General features: G+C 59.4%; 1 protein-coding gene across 2 annotated transcripts in view; it reads right to left on the reverse strand.

Annotated features, from left to right (window-relative positions):
* The window catches only part of GNAO1 (G protein subunit alpha o1), a 115,959-nt gene that overhangs the window by 14,743 nt on the left and 73,306 nt on the right, over positions 1-27,910 (reverse strand). For both annotated transcript variants that reach the window (XM_059668010.1, XM_059668011.1), the window contains exons 3-6: positions 27,715-27,856; positions 5,430-5,590; positions 4,283-4,411; positions 3,208-3,337 (exon numbers count right to left, since the gene is read on the reverse strand). In XM_059668010.1, the coding sequence (XP_059523993.1) occupies positions 3,208-3,337; positions 4,283-4,411; positions 5,430-5,590; positions 27,715-27,856 (562 nt within the window). The remainder of the gene's footprint in view (positions 1-3,207; positions 3,338-4,282; positions 4,412-5,429; positions 5,591-27,714; positions 27,857-27,910) is intronic.

Here is a 27,910-nt window from a genome sequence, read left to right on the forward strand (position 1 = left end):
CGGGGCCCCCGTGCAGGCTCAGAGGCCATGGCCACCGAGGGACCGCGGACTGCGTGGCTGGAGATGGACGCGAGGGGGGGAGGACCAGCCTGAGCCCAGCGGCTGGAGAGGGTGAGAGGCGAGAGTGGGCGGGGCAGGCATCACAGCAAAGTCACCCGCGGTGCCCCGGGGACCTGCTGCTTTCAACTCTTAGCTGGTGGTTGCACTGGAGGGAGGTGCTTCATACCTGCCCGGCTTGGAGGGTCTCTCAGAATCTGCTCATGATTTGGCCTTGGTTTGGCAAATTAGGGCCCTGTAGGTGGTGGTGCCGGCGGTGGTGGTGACGTTGCGGCAGGCTGAGGCCCAGTGCCCCCGAGGCCACTGGGGTACGAGGGCAGGATGAGAACCCGGGCTCCCGGGTGCGGTGGACACGGTGGCTGGGCGGTGGGCAGTGGGCGGTGGGCGGCAGCCACCAGCTCCAGGAGCCACCTCCGGGCACCTGTCCTGGGCAGTCCAGACTCTCGCCTCAGGCCAGGGAGGGACCGGTGGGGCTGGTCAGGGCAGAGTCCGTAGCCCACAACTTGTCCTTCAGCCACACTCCCGGACAGAGGAGCACGATCGTTGTTAGGCGCGGCGTGGAGTCCCGAGTGCAGGCTGCTCTTCACAGCCGCGCCAGGCTGAGCGCCCACCGTCACCCTTTGAAGGAGCAGGACGTCGGGCGGCTGCCTCATGACACAGTGGCAGGGCCAGCGCTGGACCCTGGGCCACGTCCGTCCGGTTCCCAGCCGCCCAGCGCAGCCGCGCGTCCTGGACACACGGGCGTCGGCTTAGTTCTGTAGCAACGGCGCTGCTCTCGCTGCTGTGGGCGATGAGCCGCCTTCGTGGGCTGCTGTCCAGCTCTAAAGCCCATCCCTGCCCCAGAGGGGCGCTGCTCTTTCCTGGGCGGTCCAGCTGGCTGCTTTGGGGAGGAGGGGCCCTCCCCGGCCTGGGCCCACCTGCCTCGGCTCCCCCAGGCCCTCCGCTCCAGCCCCGGTGAAGAAGTCAGGGCACACGGGGAGGAGGGGAGGTGAGTGAGAGGGACAGGAAAGGCAGGAAGGAGGAGGAGCATGGAAGGAAAGCGCCCAGGGCACTGCCCAGCTCAGCAGCAAGGGCTGGTGAGGAGTTTGCAGACGGCTGGCCAGGCTGGACAGGGCAGGCAGACGGGAAAGGCTGCCCGAGCTCGGGGCCTGGCATCTGCCCAGCCCCATGGTTCACGGGGACCGGAGGGCCATGGAGCTTCTGCCCCGTGGCTGCCAGACCCACCCAGACTTCCCTCTGCGCCTGCCCTGCTGCAGAGGTGTGGGAGAGCCCTGCCTGAGGCCTGGGACTTGGGTTGGAGCTGTCCACAGGCCTGGCCGGCAGGTCCTAAGGGGAGAGGCCCGTTCAGGGAGAAAAGCCGTCCCCCCACCCACTCTCCAGCCCTTCACTTTCTTGGAAACACACAGCCCTGCTTCCCACTCCCGGCGCCTCAGGGAGAGGTGAGCCGAGTGGATGGAGCTCAGACCACAGGGGTGGTCACTCAGACCGTGAACGGCGGCTTGGAAAGCACAGTGGACCAAGGGGACAGTGACACAGGGGCCAGGGCAGCCCCGTGCGCACAGGCATCGAGAGGGCAGCCAGGAACCATCCTGGGCTGTGGTGCGGCCAGAGAGTCGGGTCCAAGCACAACACGGGGTGCACGTCTCTCCCCCGCCCACCCCCAACGCCGGAGATGCCACAACCTGCCGCGGTCACTCATGAAGACGGCGCCACCAGAAAGAGCTGCACGGCTGAGGCCCCAGACGCCTCCCCCAGGACAAGGCAGGGCTGGGGGGCTTTGCTGAGCCCCAACTCAGGGGTGCAGCTGGGCCTGAAGGAGGAGGGGCACGGTGGACACACCAGCCTGTGGTGCGAGTCCGGGCCACCCACCCGGGCAGCGGCTTCGGCCCCCATCTGCCAAAAGCCCCATGGTGTGTTGGTCCCTCAGGACGGCGGCTGCTTCTCCCAATAGCACTGCACCCCGCAGCCCCCACCCCGCGGCCCGTCAGACCTTCACTGCAGCCGGGGGACCAGCAGGCAGGACTGATGAGGAAACTGACCCAGAGAGGACAGGCCCCCCGCATGACGCAGGCCTCCCTCCAACCTCAGTGCTGCCCGAGAGGCTCGGGGCTTAGGGCCTGTGCGTGTTGCAGACAGGAGCTGACCAATGCCACGGGCGTCACCCCACAGCCCAGGAGCCCCACTCCTAGGAGGTGCTGTGGGCTTGTCTCGGCGCCCTCGGGGTGGACCACACCAGCACCCGGCTTCCCTGGCAGGCTGTGCGAGCAGGCCCCCCGCCCTGTGGGCTGGAGACCAGACAGGGACTCTCAGTGGACCCCCAGGTCAGGACAACCACCAACTCGGCGCGGCCATGCCGGGAACCTTCACCTGGACGCTCTAGTCCATCGCCAGTGACCCCACAGGTAGGTACGACTCCCCCCCCCCCGCCCCCCGCTTTGGCAGGTAACAGTAACCGAGGCGGAGAGGGTGCGCCTGCATTCGGCAGCAAACCAGGACTAGGACCAGAGCGACGCAGCACCCTCGCCAGCTGAGCGACCCCCGCTGAGGCCAGATGGCCACTCTGAGGCCCCAGATGGGACACAACGCACATCAGAGGCAGGAACCTGGGCTGGTCTCCTCCGGAGGTGCCCGCCGCCCTGCCCTCCTCCCTGCCTGCCGCCCACCCCGCAGGCCTCTCCGGGGAGCAGCCCAGCCAACCTCAGGACGGCTGTCAGGCCTAAGAACCGCTGTTTCCGTCTCACGCACATTCTTGCCGGACACCCGCCCCCCCGCCCCCCACCCCCCGCCCCCGATTCTTCGAGGACTGGCTTGCTCTGGGCCTGGCCTGCTGCCCTCAGACTCTGCCCTGTTTACCGGAGAGGCACTCACTGCCTGAGACCCAGAGTCGGGGGGGGGGGGGGGGCGGCGGCGGGGGGGGGGGGGTGCCTGTGAGCAGACGCCCACAGCCCCCGCCCAAGCTGCCGGCCTGTGGCTGCCTTTTCTGTACCAGCCTCACCAGACATTCCCCCAACCACGGGAACCTCAGCCGCTATGGAGCTGCATGGACCACCACCGTGGTCTCGCCTCATAGCGCCCACGCCTGGTGGGCACGGGCCACTCATTATGGTCTTGCCCCATTGCGCTCACACCTGGCGGGCACAGGCCACTCACCGTGGTCTCGTCTTCGTGGAGCACCTGGTCATAGCCGCTGAGCGCGACACAGAAGATGATGGCCGTGACGTCCTCGAAGCAGTGGATCCACTTCTTGCGTTCAGACCGTTGGCCCCCGACGTCAAACAGCCTGCGGGGAGACAGGGAAGCTGGGGTGGTGGGCGGTGGGGCCCGGGCAGGTGGGAGGGGGTGCCCGGTCAAGCTCTGGGGCCGGAGGAGGAGGAGGGGCTGGCACCTGCCCCGAGCAGCCCCAGGAGCCCCGCTCCCGGTGCTCAAAGACCGACACAGCCGTTCAGGGGGTGGGGCGGCCTTCACTGCGGTCTGTCCCACCCCCGGGCTGTGCTTGCACCCAGGGAGTCCAACACCTGCCCTCCTAAGGGTGCGCCTCACCTGGCCAGGACACAGGCTTCTACCTGTGTCTCCCCTGCTCCACCCGACACCCAGGAATCAGACCTATAGGCATGTGGGGCAGGACAGGGGCTCCCAGGCCTCAGGGTGCGAGGTCACCCCAGGTGGCCATGCCACCTCCCGCCAGTGTCTGAGAAGTCCAGCCGCACACCTCGGGCTCCCGTGCCGAGGCGCTCAGAGCCGCTGTGTTCTGCTCTTAGGGAGAGCCTTGCTCCTCCCAGGCCTCAGTTTCCCCAGATGTGCTGGGAAGTGCGTCAGCGGATCCCTAAGCCCTTTCCAGCTGAGATTACGTGGATCCTTGGGGGTCTCACGGCTATTGTTTGGGCTTACCCATGGCTCACCCCCACCCCTCCCCACAAGGTGTCCTGGGAGGTGACCCACCTTCTCCGCCCCCCCCCCCCCCCCCGCCAGAGGTCACCAGGGACGGGCTTCCCTCCCCGTGCCTCAGAGCCCCACTCTAGGACCCCTCTTCCGGGAAGTCCTCCTGCTGACCCCGCCCTGAACTTGGTGGGAAACAGACCTACAGACAGGTCCCTTCTCCTAGCTACCTGCCTGTCCCCACGCGAGAGCTCCAGGGGCAGGCCTCTATCTGGGGCTGAGGCTGAGGGGTTGGCACTGCCCATGGCCCGGCGCCCTGGTTGGGGCTCGCAAGTCCCCCGGGCCTCACCTGAAGTGAAGGTTCTTGAATGTGAAGTGGGTTTCTACGATGCCGGTGGTTTTGACCCTGGTTCGGAGGATGTCTTGCTCGGTGGGCTGGTAGTCGCTGGCCCCGATCCGATCCAGGCTGTCCAGGTAGCTGGGGACGGCAACACACAGGGGACCGTGGGGCAGGCTGTAGGCACAGCTCGGGGCCTGCTGGGCCACCCTCTTCAGAACCCGGTCCCCCCCAGGGCCCCTCGAAGGCCACGGAGGGAATGATGGCACCACCTTGTCCAGGGCCAGGGGTGGGGGTGGGAGGGTGGCCGCACATCCTCGAAGAGCCTCTAATTCAGACCACGAGGGCCTCTGTGCACGGCTCCAGGGACGCTCAGACGAGACCAGACTCTCCAATGAGGCTAACAGGCTTATGATGCTGCTCTGTCGTTGCTTCGTGACAAAACGATAATGGCCAACACCTGGCCTCTGTTCTTCATGTGTGACCAAGTGGCATCTTTAATTTCCAAGCTAAATGTACTCTTCTACAGATTACAGAGCTGAGGGTCAATGGAGGTCAGCACCTTGCCCGGCCGGGAGCTGGGCCTTGAACCTGGACATCTGGCCCCAGAGTCCACACTCGAGTCTCTATAGTGTTTCCAAGAGGCCCCGAGCATCTGCCCGCCCTGCTAAACCTGCTGAGAGTTTACCCAGGGGTCCGTGGGAAGGGAGGGTCTAGGTCACAGAGGGGGCAGTGGCTGGCCTGCCTGGGACCAGGTCTTCCGCATCATGCCCCCCACTTCTGGAGACGGACCAGGCCTTTGCACCCCACCCGCCCAGGCCGAGCACCTGGAAGGCTTTGGGGTCTGTAGGGGTTAGGTTTGAACCCAAAGCCAGGATGGGATCTGGGAAATCAGGATTGGGCTCCCCCAGGGCCAGCGAGGCATCCACTCCTGGTGCCGGGGGGCAGGAGCCGCACACAGCCCACGGGGGAGGATCCCCAAGTGTCTGGGGCGGGGATGACGTGGGTTCTGGGAGCGCGTGGAGGGGCTGAGTTTCAGCGGCACTGGCCCTGGGTCCTGCTGGCTGTCCCAGCGGCTCTGACCTCAGCCCCACCCAAGCCCTGCCCTCCATGCGGTCCCTGTCCCACTGGCGGCCGCCCTCCCGCCCGGGTCACTCACTATTTGGCAGAGTCGTTGAGCTGATACTCCCGAGAGCGGTTGAAGCATTCCTGGATCCCCGAGTCGCCCCAGAGGCGCACCATGGCAGACAGCAGCTCCGGAGAGAAGGGCTCGGTGTCCTCCATCCGACTCACCACGTCGCACACCATCTTGGCGTCAGCCTGCGAGGAGACGGGTGGGGCTGTGAGGCTCGGTGGGAACAGGAAGTCTGGCCGGGCACCTGCCAGGGCACCGGGACAATGCTCAGCCCCAGGCCTGGGCAGGAGAAGCGGGCCACTATCTGAACACCTTCCCCTCCCCCCACCCCTTGCCTCTGGATATGGGCGCAGTCTGCTTTCCTAGGCCCTCGGGGACCAGTGTCGCCGTGCCAGCCTTTGGGGACTCCCAGAGCTGGCACAGCTCTGGGGCTTCTGTGGGCAGGAGGGAATGGGAAGGGCTCTACTCTACACCTTCCAATACCCCCAAGCAGTCCTGCTTTCATTCATTTTGAAGACTGGCATTTTGCAAAGTTTTTTTGGGGGGAAATGTCAATGTTTTTGGCTAACAATTTTCTACTTTTTTGGGGAAAAAAATTTTTATTTGATTTCAGAGAGGAAGGGAGAGGGAGGGATAGAAATAACAATGATGAGAGAGAATCATTGATCAGCTGCCTCCTGCACGCCCCACACTGGGGATCCAGCCTGCAATCCGGGCATGTGCCCTTACTGGGAGTCGAACCGTGACCGCGCTCACAGGTGGTCAGTGCAGAGCTGGGACTCAGACCAGGAGCCTGACTCCAAGGCTGGCCTCTGTGATCAGACCCACAGATGCTGGGGGTTGCCACCGACTATAGCACCTCGGACGGCAAACGATGCCAGGTGGAGGAGTCCACACCCAGGGTGACACGCATTACCAGAAAGATCCATGCTCCCCAGAGCCTCCGTAAATGACCTTTCAAATAAACGCCTTGTCTGGGGGCCGGCTTCTCGAGGAACCCAAAGCCGGACAAGGTGGCCACCTGAGCCCAGGCCCTGTCCACCGAGTCTGCACACATTTCTCTGGGTGACCACACTCAGAGCACTCTCCGGACCCCAAAGCAGGGAGCCTGCTGCCTGCCTCGTGGCTGGAGGGCATGGTGAGACAGAGCCCCCGGAGGTGGCTGGGAGTGGGGTGCGCTAGGCCCTAACCTCATGGGCCCCCCAGAATCCGGGCCTAATTCATGGGCACAACAGTTACTACTAGACTCTCAAGGCCTTTCAACCCCCTGCCTTCCGACGGCGCTAGAGGAGAGCCAGACTCCCCAGCCTGTGGCCCGTGGCTCAGGAAGAGAGTGGGAGGGGCTGGCAATCCTCACGTGTCCTCTGGGGAGGAAGAGACACAGAGGAAACGAGGTCAGCACCCGGGAGATGTGTGGCCCACAAAAGATTCTGTGCAAAAGGCATGTGGACTCAAGTCTTCTGGGGAGACTTCCAGAATCAAAAGCTCTGTCCATGCCTTCTGTCTGCTGCCGAAGGTCAGTGAGGAAGTCCTGGCAGCTGGGTCCCCTCTGTACACTTGCCCTGAGAAGGAAGCTGCTGATGGCCTGGAGGCTGGCAGGCCAGGCCCACAATGCTAGCCCAGAGCCAGGCCCCTAACCCCCAGCCCCCAGCCCCCCCGATCCCTGGGCCACCCTCCGCTGGCCTCCTGGCCTCCCAGGTTGGAGATGAGTTTCTTCAGCATCTGAGCATCCCCGGGGCATCCACCTGGACAGCCTGCCCCTGGGGCCTGGGCCCTGGGTGCCCTAGGCAGGCAGAGGCTCGGGGAGGCGGGGGAGGGGAGAGGGGGTGACGGGGCGGGGGTGTCTCCGCCTAGGGCTAAAACCAGTGCCGAGGCCTATGAGTTAGGGGCCCACATGCTGCTGCTGCTCCCAGGCGGCCGGGTGACTTGGGGAAGTCTCAGTCCTCTCCCGGCTCTCAGCGTGCCTGCCCGTCTGTGGAATGTGGAACGCAGCCGGTGGACCCGGCCAGACCTTCCCACACTTCCTCCTTCGGGCCTGCCGCCAAGGTTTCTGCCCGGTCTGTGAGAAGGGACTCAGGGCCTGAGGGTGGGCAGGGCAGGCGACTTCCTGCTGGGTGAGGGACACACTCCAATCTGAGCACCCAGAGCCTCATGACACCTCACAGGGGGGCTACAGGGAGGGTGTGCTCTATAATCGCCTCCACCCTTGGACTCACTCCTGTGTTTGTCCCTCTGTGTGTGACCTGCCCGCCCTTCCCAGAGACGTGGTCACACCAGAAGTGGATGGGGCAAGTGGTGACCAGGGGATGCTGGCATCAGCCCAGCTGAGCCACTAGCCATGAGGGCCACACGCTTGCCATTCACTGCCCGGGACTCGGAGGTGCCCAGGTGTACGCATCGTCTAGACTGGGATGCCTAACGTCACCTCTAATACTCAGGTCTTCAACCACTTCCCTTCTTTTCAGGGCAACACGGACTTTTCAATAAACATCAGCAGCAAAGGGCGAACGTTTAATAAAGGGCCTTTGCCCTCCCGAGAGATGAGATGTCAAAAACGTGGGGAAGTGAATGGGAATGTTCACGCAGGTGACCCGGGTTCGAATCCCGGCTCTGCCGCCTTTTAGCTGCGCGACCTTGGACAGGCCACTTAACCTCTCTGGGCCCCTGCTCTCGTTCGTTCCCACCTCCCCGGGTTGTCTGTGCCGCGGAGACAGGCTAAGGATGGGACACAGCTTTGCAGCACAAAGAGCCCTGCAAATGTTAGTTATTATGAGCAAAGATGAAGTCCCTCAGACACAAACAACAGGCTGAAGGAAATGGGCCTGCTTTGTACAGGATGCCAGGCAAGCATGATCCTCTTGATAACAATAATCACAGTAATTATAATAATAACCCCTTCCATTGGAGGAGCTGCGATGGGCCTTTCAGAGTTTTCCGTCCATCTCTAATCTTTGAGGCCAAGAGAAGTGTGAGAGCGTGAGTACGTGCACACACACACACACACACACACACAGGCCTCTGGTTGCAGGAAAAGCCTCCATCCACCCCGCCCCGCCCTGTGTGCTGCAGTTGTCCTGGCTCCCACCAGGGGGCAGGAGCGCACAGGCCAAGGGGAGAGGGAGCCAGAGCTGGACAAGCAAAGCACCAGCAACCAGGCAGGGCAGGGCCCGTGGGCATAGCTGCCTTCCTTGGCCTACAGACTGTTCCTCAAGGGGAAGCGGCAGAGAGACCAGGCAGGCACGGCGATTCCAGCAGGTGGAGAATGGCAGTGGTGGGAGCAGGGAGCATTCTGGGCATTTAGCAACTGCCAGACCCAGGCCCCCCAGGCCGCGACCTCTGTCTTTGTTAGTGGCAATGAATGGGGCACTGCAGGCATTTAATGGTTGGAGACCAGGCTCTTTCTTCCCTTGGGCTCAGGGGTCTTAGTTGCAGCAAGCTGTCAGATAGCAGGATCTATGGGGCAGGGGGGTGGGGGGGGGGAGCTGGGGACCTCCTAGATCAGCGGTTCTCAACCTGTGGGTCGCCAACCTGTGGGTCACGACCCCTTTGGGGGTCGAACGACCCTTTCACGGGGGTCGCCTAAGACCATCAGAAAAACACATATATAACTACATATTGTTTTTGTGATGAATCACTATGCTTTCATTATGTTCAATTTGTCACAATGGAAATACATCCTGCATATCAGATATTTACATGACGATTCATCACAGTAGCAACATGACAGTGATGAAGTAGCCACGAAAATAATTTTATGGTTGGGGGTCACCACGACATGAGGAACTGTATTAAAGGGGCGCGGCATTAGAAAGGTTGAGAACCACTGTCCTAGATCTGCCACTTGCCTTAGGGAAGGGAGCCTTCCTGGTTCCCGGAAAGACCCTGCAGCAGAACCAAGGATTTGGTGCTGTTTCCCATCTTGTCTCCTTTCAAACCTGCCTGTCCTTCTCCATCCATCCATCCATCCATCCATCCATCCATCCATCCACATAGCCCGGTAACACCTAGCTAGGATGCATCTCTTTTGAACATCATGCATCTACCCACGTAGCCATCGGCTACCCTTGTTCAGCCATCCACTCACTTCCACACCCGCCCATCTCCTTACCTTCCTTCTGTCCTTCCCTGGCATCTGCCGATCCATTCATTATTCATGTGTGCACCACTACTTTCCTTCCTCCCATCTCTAGCCACCCCCTATCCATCCACCAATGTGCTCATTTACCCACTGCATACCCGCTACTGAGGGGGGTCTTGACCTTCAGAACATTCACAGTGGTTGAGAAACGATGGCCCCCAATTGCCTGGGCACAGATGAGGGGGAGCCGGGGGCTCTGGCCTGCTTAGGAGATTAGTTGTCATGGTGACTCCTGGTCTCCTAGCTGCCACCTCCTCTGGAAAGGGAGCTGGAAGGTGAGCGCTCAGCCCCAAGGCCAGCAGGGCAGAGGGGAGGAAGGAGAGAGGGAGGGGCCCCCACACCCCTGGCTGTCCACCTGTCCCAGCAGCCCAGTGGTTAAGTGGACATTTGTCCTCCAGGGAGGCGGGCGGGACGACTGTTCCTGGGAACCCCGAAACCCAATCCCCCTGCCTTTTGAGCTGAAAGGGACTGGAGCTGCCTCCTCCCGATTCTGGGGGGAAGGGAGCAGCCGCCTCCCAAGAGGCCCTGTTTCTATAGCACCAGGGGCAGACCGGGTGGGAGGGTGCCTGGGACAGCCCAGGCCAGAGCTCTGCCCCGTGGGTGCCCCCAAGAGGGCCCAGGCTGGACAGAAGCTCACTTTCCAAGGACAAGGCCACTGCCTCAATTAGCTGTCCTCCCAGGAGCAGCTCCACTGATCCCCTAAAAGGCACAGCAGGCTCTGAGGCTGCGCCCCCTGTGGCCCCCAGGCCTTGCTCCAGCCCAACCCCATTGTGCCCGCGGCCACCATGTGCCCCCCCACCCCCCTCCTGTGCTGCTCCTTCCACTCCCTCTGCCCGGCCAGCAGCAGGCAGTGCCTTTGAAGTTGGGTCTTCTGTTCCAACTGCAAGCTTTCCAACTGCTCAGAACCAAACTTAGAGAGGCCGCACACTCAGCTCGGCTCGGCTCGCGATGTAAAATGCCACCCAGGTCTCCCCTTCCCCCAGGGCCATCCTAATGAGATGGAGCCGGGCTTCACGTTTTCTGAATTGCAAGGTGCTCTCTCTAGGACCTTTCCCTCCTTGTAGTTATTTGTACCCTCAGCAGAAGGTGGAGGGGACGACTTGAGGCGAATGTGGGGGTCTGCAGGCAGCTCAGCCCGCCGGCCATGGGGGCTGGCTGCCCCTGGCTCTGCGGCCGAACACACACACACACACACACACACACTCACACACACACACACACACACACACACACACACACGGTGTAAGGGGACTTGGGGAGGCAGCGGTGAGGTCGGTTGGGGGTTCTCTCCTCCATTTCATTCAACACAACACGTTCTGGGCCTCTCCTCCTTGGGGAGCCTGGATGTGCCTGGCCAGCACCCCAACTTCCCTCCCCAGCCCACTGGCTAGGCAGCCCCTGCCCCCTTCCTCACTCAGCTCGGCACTGTCTCCCGGCCCAGACTGCTGGCTGCCCTGCCCCGGTGGCTGAGGGCCAGGGGGGACCCCAAATGAACACCCCTGAATCACGACAGGGAGGTTTCCACTTCTCTTTCAAGGACTCTGGCGGATGGTGGGGGGGAAAGTCCCAGCTTGGTACCACCGAGTCTCTGACTCCCCTAAAGGCTTGCGAATCATCCCTTTTGACAAAAGGGGGGCAGGAGGCTGAGGACCAGCCTCCCCTGGCCTGCGGGGCAGTTTGAATGTGCTGACCCGCAACCCCAACTCTGTCCTCCGTGACTAGGTCGGGGAAGGTCCCTGTCATGGGCTGGATTGTGACCCCCCCCCCCAATCCATATGCTGAAGCCCTAATCGCCAGGACCTCAGAATGTGGCTGTATTTGGAAAGAGCGCGCCTTGAAAGAGGTAATTAAGTTAAAAGGAGGTCAGTGGGGTGGGCCCTTACCCATTCTGACTGGTGTTTTTATAAGAGGAGATCAGGACACGGGCAGAGGGGAGACCACGTGAGGACAAGGGGAGCCAGCCAGCCATCCACGAGGCGAGGAGACGGGCCTCAGAAGAAACTAACCCTGCGGACACCCTGGTCTCGGACTCTGGCCTCCAGAACTGGGAGAAAATAAATTTCTGCTGTTCAAGGCGCCCCCTCCCCGCCCCTGGCTCCTACCACAGTCCTTTGTTACGGCAGCCTTGTGAACCAATACATAATCCAGCCCCCAGATGGGCCTCTCCTTGCGACTGAGAATGGGGGTGGGGGTTCCCCTCCATCATCTCAAACTCCTACCTCCCCTTGAACTTCATCCTGAGGCTCCTTGCCCTCACTGGCCACCTGCCAGCTCCCCTGCTCCCTTTCCAGGCTTTGCACATACGCGACAAGCTCACTTCCACCCCAGGGCCTTTGCACTGGCTCCTCCTGCCACCAAAAACCTCTGGGGGACAGGCTCCTTATTTTTCCAGTCTCCGTTTACATATAACCCCTGAGAGAAAGTTTTCCCCGGCAGCACCCCTCCCCCAGCTAACCCAGGCGCCTCCAGTTCTCCCCACGCCAGCTTTCTGTGCTTTCCTAGCACTTATCCCGAGGTGTGATTCGATGTTTGTTTCCTCCTCGGGGAGACTGTGAGCGGCATCAGGGCGGATCACTCACGAGGGCGCTGAGACGCCGCAGGCGTGAACAGCACCGGGAAGCTGTCCCGGGACCCCAGAGCGACGGAGAGGAAGGCGTTGGCTCTGTCCCACGGAGGGAGCCGTGCCCTCCCTGGCGCCTATCATGGCCGCCGCATGCTGACACAAGCACACGCGAGGAACGCACCTGCGGGGCGGTCGGCGAAATTCTGGAACCGCGTCACGCACGGGTCGGGCCGTTCGCGGGGGAGAGGGGCTTTGTTTTATGATCTAATTTCAAGCCCTCCAATATTCCTTTCCAGAATTTGTCTGGTTTGGAGTGTCATCAGTGAACATGGAAGAAAGGACGTGAGCTGCAGGAAAGTGGAGAATGTCTGCCCTCATCACAAAAACAAGGAGCTTAGAAACTGGCTTTTGAGCCCAACTCTGTAATTATGTCCACACGGGCTCTTCCTCCCCGCAGCGGGTAGGAGGAACCAGTCTTCTCCTAAAAAAAAGACATTTTTATTGGTTTCAGAGAGGAAGGGAGAGGGAGAGAGAGAGAAACATCAAAGATGAGAGAGAATCATGGATCCGCTGCTTCCTGCACGCCCCCTAGTGGGGCTCGAATCCACGACCAGGGTACGTGCCCTGACTGGGAATGGAACCTTGGCCTCCTGGTTCCTAGGTGAATGCTCAACCACTGAGCCACACTGGCCAGGCAGTCTTCTTGTTACAAATGATGGACATGAGAGCCAGCCCCTGCTGTTCAGTTCAGTGCATCTAACATAGCCCTTATTTGGAAAAATAAAGAAAAAAAATTCCATTAACAAAAAATCAGTGTCTCCCCGGGCCCACTGAACAAGTGGTGAGTGACGCCCCCTGGGTGCCGCTTGAAGAGGGACCAGGGACCCGCCTGCCTGGGGGGGGCACAGGGCCTGGGCAGCCCTGGGGACAAGACTGGCGTTTGGGGCAAGGACTGCAGCAGGGAGTGAGGAGGACACAGGTGTCCAGCACGGTGGGCAAAGCCCCCAAGAATCACGCGAGGGGGAGACAGGGGGCTCCGGGATAAGGGAGGCACGGAGTGTGGCTGTTGCCACCTGCTCGGGACCTGTTTCCAGGTGTCTCCCCTGGACTCTGAGCGCCTACGTCAGGCTCCCTCTTGTATCAGACCCACCACCCGCTGGGCACAGAGCAGGTGCGCAGGCAGCACTCGCTGAGTGAATGGATTTGGAAGGGAAAGAGCCAAAAGGCACTGCACAGGGGGTTAGAAGCGTAGGCGTGCTCGCCTCTGCGGCCTCCAGGGCTCCGCCCTGCTGGGTGCTGTGATGTGAGGGCGCTGCCCTGGGGAGACCAGGGACCACAGCTGGCTTCAGCCTCTGACCAGCAGCGGCGGCTGCCCGGGGGCCGGCTGCACCCAGGAGTCTCCGAGGCCGGGCCAGTGTGGTCACCCAGCCGCCGCGATGCCGGGACAAGGGCGGGTGGTCCGTAGCGGCAGACGAGCCCCAGCTGTGTCTCTCTTTGGATGTGCTCATCTCTGAGGTCGCTGCCAACCATCACACCTGGTGACGTTGCCACCAGCGTGCAGATGCTAAAACCTCCCACAGTCACGAGGGGCTCTCCTGCTCCAGAAGGGGAGGTCTCTACCCAAGGCCTCGCCACTAAGGTGCCGACTCAGGCTCTGCCTCCGCCAGGTGGGTCTTCCCGACCTTCCCCAGGTCAGGTCTACGGAGAAAACGATGGCACCTGTATGCACCTTCAGCAAAGGGGGGAGGGGCTTCGGGGGGTGCACCTGCTGAGCGAGCCAGCATCTGCTCTGGGCAGGCTGTGCACCTGCCCCGCACCTGGCTCTCCCCTGCGTCCTACACTGGGCTCCGAATGGCACTAGTTAGTTGCTGAATGGGCTCCTGTGTGTCTGTCTTGAAAACCAGCCTGTGATCACTCTGTGTGAGGCAGCGGCTGTGTCTTCCCCAGGGCATCCCACCCCAGCCAGGGCGGCGGGGGGAGGAGGGGTGTGTGTGTGTGTGACACACCAGAGGCGGGGGAGGGGGTGACATCACGTGAAACTATCTAGAAGTAGCAGAATGAGCGGTTGAAGGCCGCCTATAACTCCCGGTGCCCTTCTCCACTGACCCCATGTGGACTGACCCCAGAGGTCCTGTCTCAGGCCGGGGGGTTCCAGAGGTGGTACCCCGATGGGTGTGTGCTGGGCGCTCCTCACAGCATTTTTCCTATCCTCCCAGAAACGTTTGAGGTGGAATTATTTATAGACAGAAAAAAGATGTTTTTCCATGATTCATTCAATGAACTCAAAAGCAGCTGTTTTTAATAATTTGGGACATGTCAGAAGAGGGAAATGTCGGGGCAGGCCATGCACATAAAGTTGAGGACACAGGTGGGGCGAGGACTCGACACACGGTGATGATATCAGTATCGTGGGCGCTGGGGCCCAGTGGTGGGAGGCTGGCGGGGCTGGCTGTGCCCGGGGCGCCTCTGAGCAGCAGCCAGCATGTGACCCGTCACCACAGGGCAAGGCTGACCAGGGAAAGAAGGCTGACTTACCCCGAGTGTTATGGGAAGCCATGGAGGCCTCAAGGAGAGAGGAAAGGCCTGACCAACGTGGCTCAGTGCTTGAGCATCGACCTATAAACCAGGAGGTCACGGTTCGATTCCCAGTCAGGGCACAGGCCCGGGTTGCAGGCTCGATCCCCAGTGTGGGGCGTGCAGGAGGCAGCCGATGGATGATACTCTCTCATCATCGATGCTTCTATCTCTCTCTCTCCTTCTCCCTTCTTCTCTGAAATCAATAAAAATATATTTTAAAAAATAAAGGAGAGAAGAAATGACATTCTGTGTTTGAAGCTCGCCCTGGCTGCCGTGGGTGCGGGAGAGCGGAAGAGAGAGGGGCTCCAGGGCACCCCCAGGAGGCTGGTGTGGGCAACAGGTGAGAGGCACTGGCGGTTTGGGATGGGAGGTCAGAGCCGGAAAGGCCCTGAGAAATAACGCCACCTAAGTTCTCTCCGAGGTGGGCCATCCTAGATTTTGGTCTTGGCTCTGCCACGAACTGTCTGTGTAGCCTGTCCAAACCTTAGCACTCGCATCTGATCAATAGTCCCCACTCCTCCGGGTGCTGGGCTGTGAGGATTAGAGGAGGTAATGTACGCAATACTGTCATGTCAGCACGTGGTGAGCAGTCAGTAGATGTCAGCTGTTCCTAAGCCACACGGCTGGCCCAGGGTCCGGCGGCCACCCGTTTCCTGCCCCCGTTTAAGTCACCGGCCTGGCGTGACCACTCTCTGCCTCTTCTAGTTTACTTGTTAGTCTGTTTCTCTTCTCGACGCTGTCAGTTCTACGAGGCTCACCCCTCTCAGCGGCTTCCGCTAGCAGCTTCCGTGCCTGGCACTCCCCATGCCAATTTGGTTAGTAATATTCTGATATAAATATAAATACAAACATAGATATAAATATGCCTCCCACACCCAGGCTTCCGTGATCAGAGGGGGGCCTTCCGAAATCATGCAGGGAGTTATTCGACATCCTGAGTCCATAGCCTATTGGAAAAAGTGATTCAGAGACGAGAAAGGGAAAAAGGAAGGGCTGGGAGACACCCCGGAAGAAAGGAGAGGCGGGCCTTTGGGGGTGGGAGGAGCTGACTGGGGAGGGTGCATGGTATATGCTGGGCAACAGCAGCTCCTCAGTCACTGCTGCATCACACCAGGCCCTTCCTGAAAGCTGCCCCTGGAGCATGAAAGTTGAGTGTCCAACTGGGCTTTGGGCTCCGGCCTTGCTGGGGCCGCTGACCTGCCTTTGGAGTCAGGCAGGCCTGGGGCTGGGTCCTGGCTTTGCCATCTACCAGCTGTGTGCCCCAGGGCAAGTCACTCAACCTTTCTGAGCCTCAGTTTCCTCATCTGTAAAATGGGCACAATCCTATTCTTACTGAGCTCACAGGGATACGGCAAGCTTTGCCAAGCTTCAGTCCTTTCTGTCCTGCTTTCGCGACCTCTGCCCAATCCGTGTAAGACCCCTGGCCTCATGCGTGTCATATGTTTCTTTTATGTGACTCAGGAAACAATCCACTTCCTACCCTGGGTCTTGTCCCACTATCTGGGCCATCATGAGCTGGATGGGCTGCATGCTTGTTTCCTGGCTTCGTAGGAACATAAACACTTCCCCAAGGGTAACAGCAGCAGCACGGAGCCTGGCCTGCGTGTGCTCCGTGCGTGGGGAGCTGTTACTTCCCCGCTGTCATCGCTGTCACCCAGAAGTGCAGGAGGGCGGGAGTGACAGTGGAGTCTCTCCAGGCACCTGCTTCAGGAGCCCTCCCCCGGTGTGGGGCGCCAGTCCCCTTCCTGCCAAGGCCTGGACCCCAGCCTGGGTCCCTCCCTCCCCTCTCTTCGCACACCACCTCATGTTGGCACATATGACAGAATCGTCCTGCACAAAGAGAACTTGTTATTATTATTTTTTAATTATCTAGTTCTCCATAAAGGAGGGAATCCGCAGGGTCCAGCCCCACTGCACACGTTTTCCCATCTTCAGGACTCCCTCTCCTCCAACTTAGCAAAACCTGTAAGAAGAGGTACAGTACTCCATCCAGCATTGCCTGGTTACTTGACAATTTGGCCCAGATGGCCAACCCCGAATTTCCCAATGCAACTCCACCAGGAAGATGTAACTGTCATAAAAAAAAAAAAAGAAAAAAAAAAGAATAGGAAACAACCCAAATTCAAAAATTATAAAATGCTCACCTACAAAAACAAACACGCTAGCAAACAAGCTGATCAAACAAAGCAGGTGTGTGGTGTCGGGGCCTCTGTTTGCAGAGGAAACGGGCTTGGGTAGGACTCGTAAGTCCCAGGTCCAAGTCCAAGTCCAGAATCGGCACTCTCCAGCGGCGTGACCTCCGGCTGGGCAGGGCCCGTGACCTCTGAACTGCGGGTCATGGTGGGCCCGTTGGGGAGGCTGCTGTGTGGGTGTTTCCTGGAGAGAGGGGTCACCCTTGACTGAGCTGGGAGGCAGGTGGACTTTATCTGACCCCACCCTGGGCACAGGGATCCCCAGTCCTCCCCAAGGGGCTGTTTTCTCAATTAGGTGACGGCTAATTCCCATTGGGAGATGCTTCTCCCTCCAAAGGCATCGGTACTTTAAGCAGGATTCCTAGAGACGGGAAAGCCTTTCACGCCCACAGGGCTCCATCCCCGACTGGGGGGTTTAGGCCCGGGGGACACACTGTGAGGGGGACCCAGCACCACCCTTGGGTATTATGCCCCTCGTAGGAGGAGTTCTGGGGTGGCGACAGCTCCCAAAGAACCAGGGTTGTCTCATTTTATTCCGAGAGAAGAAACGTGGGTCCCAGAACCAAATCAGACTCTGACCTGGAGCCCGGAGATCCCATCACAGGCTCTGCTCAGTGTCCCAGAAACATCCCCCAAAGCAAGGCGCTCCGGCTGCAGACAAAGGCGTGCTTTCCAGTCCCCACTGCCCTGGGCCCGGGCCGCTGGGGCCCAGCAGGTTGGGGGGAGAGGTGACAGGCACCTGAGGGGCTCTGGTCTTTTGACCCCTTGACCCTTGACCTCTGCAGCTATACGTCTGTTCTCTGGGCAGGGGCTGGGGGCAGCCGGAGCCCAGTCCACTGCTGAAGCTGCTCCCACGCGGCGCCCTTGAACGCAGCGCAGCCTTGTCCGCCGGCTGGAGCTCAGCTCCGCATGGGAAACGCACGCTCCGCCTGCAAAGCCGAAGGCCTCTGTTTAGCTGAGCTCAATTCCCCAGCCCCTCACCCTGGCAACGGGTCTTTGGGGGATTTACATCTCATGCATCACAACAGGGGAGCAGCCATTCAGCAAGTTGGTTGCAGAGGCGGGGGAGGGGGGGAACCCCACAACACAAAATCAATGTGCCTCCCCCCCCCACCCAGAGCACAGCCACAAAACCAAACAGGATCAACAATAAAAATTTCCCACAAGCCCACTGGGCCTTGGCCGACAATCAACGACCAAACAGGAATTCAAACTTAATCAAACGTTCATGTCTTCCTTGTAAAGCTCAGGAAATTAGTAATTGGCTTTATAATTGAATTTTCTGATCACGTATCAAAGGAATGGGTCCTGCCAAGGGCCAAGGCATGGCCTGCCTCCTGCAAGGACGGCCAAGGCAGCTCTGAAGGTCGGGGAGGGGCGCTGACGGCTGGGGCTGAGGACAGAGCCCGGCATTTCTAACCAGAGGCGCCAGCGACAGCAGAGCCTGCCCTGGCCAAGGGGTCGCCCCCAAACACTCACCCCAGGAGCCCTGTGTTTCCGATTCCTTTAGCAATGGTGGCTGAGGCACGCAGGGGGAAGCTGGGGAGGCAGGAGGCAGGGAGACCGTGTGGGTAGGGAGTGAGGAGGCCTGTGGGGCAGGGCCTGGGCAGAGACTGGGAAGCCATAGGGGCCAAAGCCATTCTGCAAAGGAAGAGGGACACAGGAGAGGCAGGAGGAGTCCCAGGTTTTGCCCTGAGCTACTTTGAGGAGGGAGGAGTTTTTAACATAAAGAAGGAAGGTAGGAGAATTGCTCTGTGCGGCCTGGTTCTGCACGGGTTGGGGCTGGGGCGCTGACGGGCCTGGGCACCCAGGCGCTAACAGGTCCAGCTCAGCTTTTGCGAGCCCTCGCTCGCTGCTAACAGTCATCATTGCATTTAGTCTTCACAGCAGCCCACGGAGATGGTCATTCTGGTCCCCATTTTACAAACCAGAAATGAGATGCAGGGGGCAGAGGTGAAGGGGCTGCCCACCCGTGAGCCGTGGAGCTGGGACTTGGACCCAGGACGGTCAGATCCCAGAGTCCAGAAGCTCAACCCCGAAGGCAACACAACCTCTCTCCCTGCAGAGAGAAACATCTCACGGCCCATGGGAGGGAAATAATGAGGAAGGGTCCCCCACACGCAGCGATGGAAGCTTCAGAGCCAACCAATCGACATTCATTCGTTCACCAGCTTAAAAACGACCCTGGTAAAGGCAGGCCATAGACTGGAGAAGGTGTTCACAACACATGTATGCCAAAGAACGTGTATCCGGGATTATCTCAAAAAACCACCTCTCACAACTCATTAGTAAGAAGGCAAGCAACCCATTAAAGAGAAAGAACGAAAGATGCGAGCAGATACTTTACAAGAGAAGACAGACATGGCCAAAAGGCACATCCAAAACTTGCTAAATATCACTAGTCACGGGGGGAGTGCAAATTCGAAGCACGATGGAGTATCTCTCCATGCGAACGGGAAAAGGACAATTCCGCATGTCGATGACAGCGTGGGACAGCAGGGGCCCTCACACATTCTAAATAGTACAACCACGTGCCCCAGCCGGTTTGGCTCAGTGGATAGAGCGTCAGCCTGTGCACTGAAGGGTCCCGGGTTTGATTCCGGTCAAGGGCACGTGCCTACGTTGTGGGCGTGATCCCCAATCGAGGGCGTGCAGGATGCAGCCGATCAGTGATTCTCTCTCATCACTGATGTTTCTCTCTCTCTCTCCCTCTCACTGAAATAAAAATATATTAAAAAAAAAAGCAACAACCACTTTGGAATGTAGTTTGGAAGTTTCTCATGAAGTTAACGCACCCTTACCATACGACCTAGCAGTTCCACTCTGGGTATCTACCAAGAGAAGTAAACATGCGTACCCACCAAAAACCTGCACGTCAGAGTATTATTCTTCTTCACATCGACCCCTGGAATGACCCCTTAGATGCCCATCGACAGACGACTAGACAAAGGGTTTATACTTGGGGTGAGCCTGAAGCTTGGTCACAAGGAAGCACCAAGGGGTGATGGAGAGAGACAGCAGCAGGATCCGCAGCTGGGCAGAGGACCTGGGAGGGGCAGAGTTTGTCGGCATCCAGATCCCTCCAGTCTGGGGTTTTGAAGGGAGGAGAGCAGCCCCTAATTCTGTAAGCCTGGTCCTGCGGCTGTTTGGGGCTTGACCAGGGCGGGGAGAGCACTAAACGGTCTGCGGATATTCGGATATCCGGTAGCAGCATCCCCCACCGCTCGGAGCTCCAGGTGTCCTGGTGGTGCCATGGGACATCTGCCTACGCGCTTGGGGCGTGGGGTGAGGATCAATGAGATGCGTGCCTAATGTTTGAGACAGTGCCCAGAGGCACCCCTGGTACCACACCCCACCCTCAGCCTGTTCCGGAGGCTCTGCCATCACATTCTCATCGAACAAATAGCTCCTGAAATCCACCTTCCCTCTCCCCACAACGCAGGGAACCTTCCAGATTGATCAGAACGAAACTGGCAGCTTCATGTGGCCGGTCATCTCCCCCAGCTGCCCGAGACAGGGTGACCCTTGACACAGACGCAGCTACCATAGCCCTTGACAGTGTTTTTCTGCCTGATTTGGTGGTGGCTTCACCTCCATGGCTTGTGGTCTCTGGGTGCCGGTCCTCACTGGTGCTCCCGTAGGGCTGGGATGGTGCCCATGGCCATGTCAGGGTGCAGGGCTGTCTCGGGGGGGGGTGTGCTGCCGGCTGTGGGAACACCAACTCCCCCTCTAGAGAAGTCAGTCTTCAAGGGGCACACAGGCCCTGCCTTTGAAATTCGGGTTTTTTTAATTTTTAAAATTTTTTAATATTTTTATTGTTTTCAGAGAGGAAGGGAGAGGGAGAGATAGAAACATCAATGATGAGAGAGAATCATGGATCGGCTGCCTCCTGAATGCCCCACACTGGGGAATCGAGCCCGCAACCCTGGCCTGTGCCCTGACCGGGAATCAAACCGCGACCTCCTGGTTCCTAGGTCGATGCTCAACCACTGAGCCACGCCGGCCTGGCTTTTTTCCTTTTAGATACAAAGGAAGAGCCTTGTGCTTGGTCGTCACCTAAACCTAGCAATTAAGTTCTGCCAGGAGAATTGACAGGACGTTTGTTTTGGAATTGATGGAACTGAGGTGGCGGGGGCGGGTGGAGGGGAGAGCGTGGAACCCTGGTTCCTCTGTAGGACCCTGGGGGACGAGGGACTTGCCTGCGGCCGCACAGCAGAAGGAGCTGGGCTGGGCCTGGAGCCAGCTTCTCTGGGAAGGGCCCTGTTCCTCTGCCACCCAGCTGAGGCCTTGCACTCCTGGGTTTCAGGGGCCCTCACCTGACCAAGACCCTGCCCCTCGATGTCCAATGTGAGTCACAGCGAGGAAAGACTGGCCCCCACGGCCTTCTCCCCACTAGGCTGTGCGGCTGCTGCGATCGGCCTGGCGGGCTGCTTTCCCACCTCCCACTTTTCCCAAGAGGAAGCGGCCTCGTTCAGGAGGGCAGGCTCGAGCCTCCTCTTGCCACCACCCAGCTCGGAAACTACAGGGACTTGGGGCCCAAGCCTGTGCCCGGCTTGCTGCCGGCACGCTCTGGATGGTGGCGATGGAGCCGCCTCTCCACCCACTCACCCGTGGCTGGCGAGCCCCCAGGAGCCGGGGAGGGGGCAGATGAAACCTCCACCAGGGCAGACGAGGCCTCCACCATCAGAGCCCAAGGCTGCTTCCCTGGGCGCATCGGCCATGTGCTATGCACACAGCTCAGGGCCCGGACCCAGCTGTGGCACCCAGTGCCTTTCCTGGGGGGAAAGCCGGGATGGGGAGCGTGGACCTGCCTCCGCATCAGACCGGGTCACGGCACACACCTGGGCCAGGCTGCTGGGCTCCCACCCTGTCCACAGCCCCGGGACCTTGGGCTTGTCACCGCCTCTCCCTGCACTTGTTTTCTCATCTGCAGAACGAGGACAGCGATGGAGTCGATGTCTCAATCGGGGTCCTGTCAAGAAGCGGGGTGCCCTCAAAGGGGGAGGGGCGAGGGCGTGAACGTGTGGAAAGCGCTCAGCATCGTGCAGGGCCCAGGGGAGCGTGCGACCCCATCGCACCGAGGAGGGAAACTGAGGCTCAGGGTAGTGAGGGAGCTTGTCTGAGGTCACCAGCTCAAAAAGGAGGATCAGCGATGACCTGTGGCTCTCTGACTCCAGAGGTGGTGCCCTCGGGCCCACCATGCAGCAGCGTCACTCAGAGCGCACGCACTGGGTTCTTGCACTGGGTCCTCTGAGAGAGGAGGTAAGAGTCCCAGACCTCGGCTCCAGGCTGACGGCTGAGCCCTTGGACTTGGGACCATGGTGGGTGGTCTCTGCGGGTCCAGGCCCTTCACTATCAGGTGCACAACCGCAGACCCTGAAAACCGTGGTGGACCCCCAGCCTGGGGCCTGGAGGGCTGCCTTCCTCTCCTTGGCCAGCGGTCATCAGGGAGACCGGCTGGTCTGGTCACCGGGCAGGGAAGTGCGACGGAAAGGGGAAAGGTAGGGAGGCAGAGGGCTGGGAAAGAAGTGTATGTGTGGGGGGCGCCCACAGAGCTGGAAAAGCTGGACCTAATTTGGCAGTGAGCTATTTCAGGACTGTGCCCTGGGGACCTCGGACCAGGGATATCGGGGGAGGAGAGTCTGGTAGAGTGGAGGGAGAGAAAGCCAGACTTCTAGCGCTGGGCTGGGCTGGGCTGGGCGACGTGAGCTGGCCGTCTGGGCCAGACAGGGTCTGTGGAGGTCAGTGTGGAGCACAGTCCTGCCGCGTTTGGAGGGTCACGGTGCATGGCCAGCACTCCCTGTCCGTGGTATTGGGTTATCAGAGCTGCAGAATCATCCCTACTTTCCAGACGAGGGACAGGTCAGGGCTGGGGGTGGAGGGAGCAGGGGTCAGGAGGGGTCAGAAGGGGTCAAAAGGGCTGCAGTCAGGAGCTGGGGCAGCGGGTAGGCGGCAGCTGTCTGGATGCACAGCGCCCTGAACCAGAACCCAGACCAACAGGGAATGTCCTCGGGGGAATTCACTCTCCTCCCAGGAGCCCCTCAGGCCATTGGAGACAAGGAGTCCCCACGTTGGCTGGGTGACTGAGGCAGCCTGGCCAGACGAAGAGAGAGCTGAGCCCTGGTGCCTAAACCACAGTTCCAGTGCTGGGTCGGCCACACCGCCCTTGAGGGAGTCCCTTTCCTATTCGAGCCAGATGGGGCCTGTTTGGTCCCATCTGCAAAAGGAAGCAGCAGAATCGGATCGCCTTCAGCGGAGCAGTTCCGAGCTCTGAGTCCGGGCAGGCAGAGGGACCAGGCAGGGCTGCCCCTCGCTGTGTACCTGGCGCCCAGCACAGGGCAGGCAGGCAGCTCTTCCTGGCCTCAGGGGTGGGCACGGCAGCTTCGTGGGTCACCTCCCCCAGCGCCTCGTCATCTGCCAGCCACCACTGAGGTTTCTCCAGGCCCCGGGAAGGCAGGCGGACGCAGGCCAGTGAGCATCCTTGTTTTTGTCTGTTTCAGAGTTAGTGCAACCCCCCCGGGCGAGCAGCGCTGCGCCGTGGAGATGGCACCGAAATACTTTCATGATCAAAAATAGGATAGGGTTCTGAGCTCCACGGTGTGATTTAAATGTCAAGATTTCTTTGACCAGAGGAGATCCAATGACATCCTTGAAGCTAAGTGTGAAATATGACGCGGCCTCCCCAAAGCGCTGCCATTCTCTGGCGGGGGAGGGGGAAGAGGTCCCTCACGGAGCCCCTCGGAGGGACAGAAGCGCTATAGTCCCGTGCAGGCCAGGCGGCCAATTAGGCGCCTCGTCCCTCTGTATCTAACCTGAAAAATGCACCTAAAAACCTTACCCATTCCTCACTAGACAAGTGGAGGGTAATTCACCGATTTTTATTAGCAGTAATAATTTTAAACAAGTTGGTGGACGGACAAGAGCGAACGTGTTGCTGAGAACTCTCTGTTGTCAGGCACCACCCTAGGCACTTCACAGGCATGGTCTCATTTAATCTTACAGCCTGTAACCGAGGAGGGTGTTAAGATCGTGCCCATCTTACAGACAAAAACACTGAGGGCTGAGGAAGGTAAATAATTTTACCTGCCAAAGAGCTCGTGGTAGAAGTGGGAACCGGATCCAGTCCCCTTCCTTCCTGTGTCAGGCATTGTACGAGAGGAATGTGATCTAGATTTTTGTGCTTCCAGGACATTAGAATGTAGCGAGAGAAGTAGGCATAGGCGCAAATGATGAAAACAAGAGTCTTTTCAATGGAATAAAACCCTCACACAAGTTCAAGGCATTGTTCCTTTGCTATTATCCCATTAGCTTGCAGTATGTTTTATATATGCAAGTATACGCACGCACACATTTTCAGGTGTTGATAGATACACACGTGTGTGTGCATGTGTGTCAATCTACTGACAGGGGCTAGGACTGTTCCTATAGACTTTCTCTGTGAGCCTCCTAACCCTGTAATTGTCCAGTCTCCCAGATCCTTACAGGGCAGACCGCCCAGTCTCTCTGCTTTTGTGATGCAGATGGGGCCGGGCTGGGGAAGGAGGAAGGGGAAAGACTCCACTTCAAAAGATTAAGGCAATTTGCATAATAATGAGCTGGCAGTGAGGAGGGAGGGAGGGAAGAAAGAAGTTAGAGAAGGAGGGAGGAGAGAGGAAGGCAGGGAGGGAGGGAGAGGGGAACAAGGGGAGGGGGGAGAAGAAAGAGGAAAAGGGAGGAAGAGATGAAGGGAGGTAGGGAGAGCAAGAGAGGGACCCACTTATAAGGAGAGAGGAGTGGGTGGAAGGAGGAGGGAGGGAAAAGGTGGGGACAGGAGGAGGAGGAGGAGGGCAAGAGAGGGAAGCCCTGTGGGCTGGGGGTAGAGAGAGGGTCTGGGGGGGGGGATTTGGAGAGTGGGGCAGCTCAGGAGAGTGGGGGTGGGACCGACATGAGGAAGACAGGAGGGCTATGTGGGAAATGTCGTCCTTTGGGTCCCTTTCCACGTCTTTAGAGAGACTTAGGGCAAAAAGATGGGATTCTTGTAATGACCTAGTGCTTTCCCTGACGGTACGGTGCCTGTTTAACGGGGCCTGGACTGAGCCCAGTGGACTGCAGTTTCATTAGGGCTGTGTCTCCATCCTCCACGTGCATACATTTTGTACTGCGTGACCTCGGGCAAGTCACCGAGGGTCGCTGCACCTCATTTTCCCCCCTTGTAAAATGGGGTGACAATAGCACCCACCGCACAGGGAGCTGTTAGTGTTAATCACTTAATTCACGCAAATGGTTTAGCACAGGCCCTGCCACGCGGGAGACGGAGCGGAAAGCTTCAGTTCTGAGTCCCTCTGCGTGGGGAACACTCCCACCTGGAGACCCACCAGGCTGAAACCCGACTCGCCGGGTGTGGCCCCATCTCCTGACTTTCTGCCTGTGGTCTGCCTTGTCCCCAGGCATCCAGGCTGGTCACACTGGAGTTTCAGTTTCCTGATCCTTATCCGTTTGCCCCAGTAGCCAGTCACAGGTCCCTTTCTTGAGTCACCACATCACCTGGCTGCTCTCATTTCCCACCCCCACTCCCAGACCCCGATGTAGGGGTCAATTAGCATAGCTTCCCCAGCTTTGTCCCCCCCCCCCCCCCCGCCCACGAGTCCACCCTGCACGTGCCATCATCGTAATACCCTAAAGCTCACTTTTACCCATCCCTCCCAGGTCCAACGTTGTCAATGGCTGCTCACTGCCAACAGGATACAACCCAAACTCCTTGGCATCCTTTCCAAGGCCCTCCGCAACGGGACCTGACCGTATCTTCTACCTTCCCCACACCTGGCCCGTACCCTGAGCCTCTGTTCTGGCCACTGGCCTCCCCCGTCAATCAAATCTCCTCTGGTCCTTGCCGACCCTCGGCGTTTACTCGGTTCTTCCCTGCCCCGAGTCCCTGTCCTCACCCTTACCCGCACCTGCCATGCTGCACCTCTGTTTCGAGGACAGTTCCAGCCTCACTTCCTCCAGGAAGCTTTCCCCGACCGAGCTCAGGCAGCCTGGGGCCCTGTGTGCCCAAGAGGATGGCCAGCTCCCTACCGGCCCATCTCACATAACTTTGAATCTCTACGAGGGCTCAGCACCAAGCCGACACATGGTCAGTACTCCACCCACATCTACTCACTTAGCGGAGAATGACAGGTACTTTCCCTTTTTTCTCTGAGACCCGGGAAAACGAGGCACGCCATTCCCCGGTGCCTGCTGTCTGTTACCACTGTGGCTGTTATGGCTGAAAATGAATGAAGTCGGGCAGCCACCTCAGCCACTCTGATGGTCTGAGTCGGTATCTGCTGACTGTCTGCTTTCTCCAGCACCTCTCCCCCTGCGCTCATCTGCGTCCCCAGCAGCCGGCGCCCGCTTCGCCATGAGCCCGCCCCGCCATGAGTGCTTAAAGGGAACAAGGCTGGAGAACGGCAGTGCCCTCTTTCCAGGGTCCCCGACACTCTGGCCCGAACCAGAGACTGTCCCTGGGGAGAAGTGCTTGGGGACAGGCCCTCCTGCCAGCGCCCAGCTCCCTGGCCCCAGCGCTGGCCTCAGACACACGGCGTCACCCCATTCCCCTGCACCTGGAGGAGCCAGTGCCTGAGCCGGGACGACTCTGGGCCGCGGAGTTAGAATTCTGTGCATCAACATTGAATTTTAGACGCCAAGCTCGGTCCCAGGTGAGATCTCTGATCCGGAGGAGGTGAGGGGAATTTTCCTCTGGGATGGAGGTGATTTTTAGCAAAGACGGGATATGTCTTTGCTAACCACACGGGCAAACCACACAGTAGTCAGAGGCTCCCTGTGGGGCCAGGGCACTGGGAGGCCTCCACCTGCTCCCCTTTCTCGATCCAGGTCACAGCGAGAGGAACTGGGACTGGGAATCCCACCAGGGGGCCGAGAGCAGCTTCGGGATAGAAGTCCCTGAGGTTGTTTCCCTCCCCCCCTCCCTCCCTTTAATTTCATTTTGCCAGTGTGGCTGCATAAAGTTCAGTCTTACAGTTAACGCAGACGTTTGCAAATAAGAAGCTTTTATATACGTATTCCATCCACCACTTATCAGCCGCCTGGACACTCAAGTGAAAAACAGTCTCCGTTCTAGGACATCCCCTTCCTACAGGGAGGGGAGCCCCTTAGGTTCTCAGACTCACCCCCGAGAGGCAGAAAGCACACCCCTTGGTTCGAGGGAAGAAAAAATCAGCTCACATGGCTGCTCCCTCACCCCCCAAACAAGGAAGGCATGGAGAGCTCTCCTCAGGAGGGGGTGGTGGCCAGGTAGGCTGAGACCTATTTCCTCCCCTGGCCGGCGTGGCTCCGTGGTTGAGTGTCCACCCAGGAACCAAGAGGTCCCAGTTTGATTCCACGTTGCAGGCTCGATCTCCAGTAGGGGGCGTGCAGGAGGCAGCCGATCGATGTTTCTCTCTCATCGACGTTTCTCTCTCTCCCTCCCTATCCCTTCCCCCCTCTCTTTCAAATCAATAAAAACATATATATATAAGAATATTTTCTCTGTTCGCGTGAATTGCCCAAGGGCAGGTACTGTGCAGTGTGGGAGTCCCAGTTTAGAGCAGTCACCCGCCCTTTCTCATCTGCAAGACGAGCCCTGGAACGTCATTGTCCTTGCTGGCGCCGTGGCTGGGAAGTCTGCCCACCGGCGAAGCCCCCGTTTGCGCGCACCAGGTAGGGACGGGTCTCCTGGCTTAGGTGGGTGGCTAGCCTTCTCTCCCACATGCAGCACAGCCTCCTCCTGTGCCCGGAGGGCAGCCTGGCACGGTCATCAGGACGCAGCAGGGGACCGAGACAGACCCTCTCCTCGCGGGGCCTCCGCGCTCAGCGGCCTACCTTTCTCTCCTTGTCACCGTATTCGATGCCCAAAGTGTCCATGGCCCGGACGATGGCTGCCAGGGACTGGATGGTGTTGCTGTAGACGACAGGCTTGTACTGCTTCACATCTTCTCCCGAGAAGCCGTCTTCGTGGATGATCCTGGAGAAAAACCACACACACCACCGATGAGTGCGCCTCCGCACTGGGCCCCGA

This window comes from Myotis daubentonii, chromosome 15 (assembly GCF_963259705.1).
Source record: "Myotis daubentonii chromosome 15, mMyoDau2.1, whole genome shotgun sequence".
NCBI lineage: Eukaryota > Metazoa > Chordata > Mammalia > Chiroptera > Vespertilionidae > Myotis > Myotis daubentonii.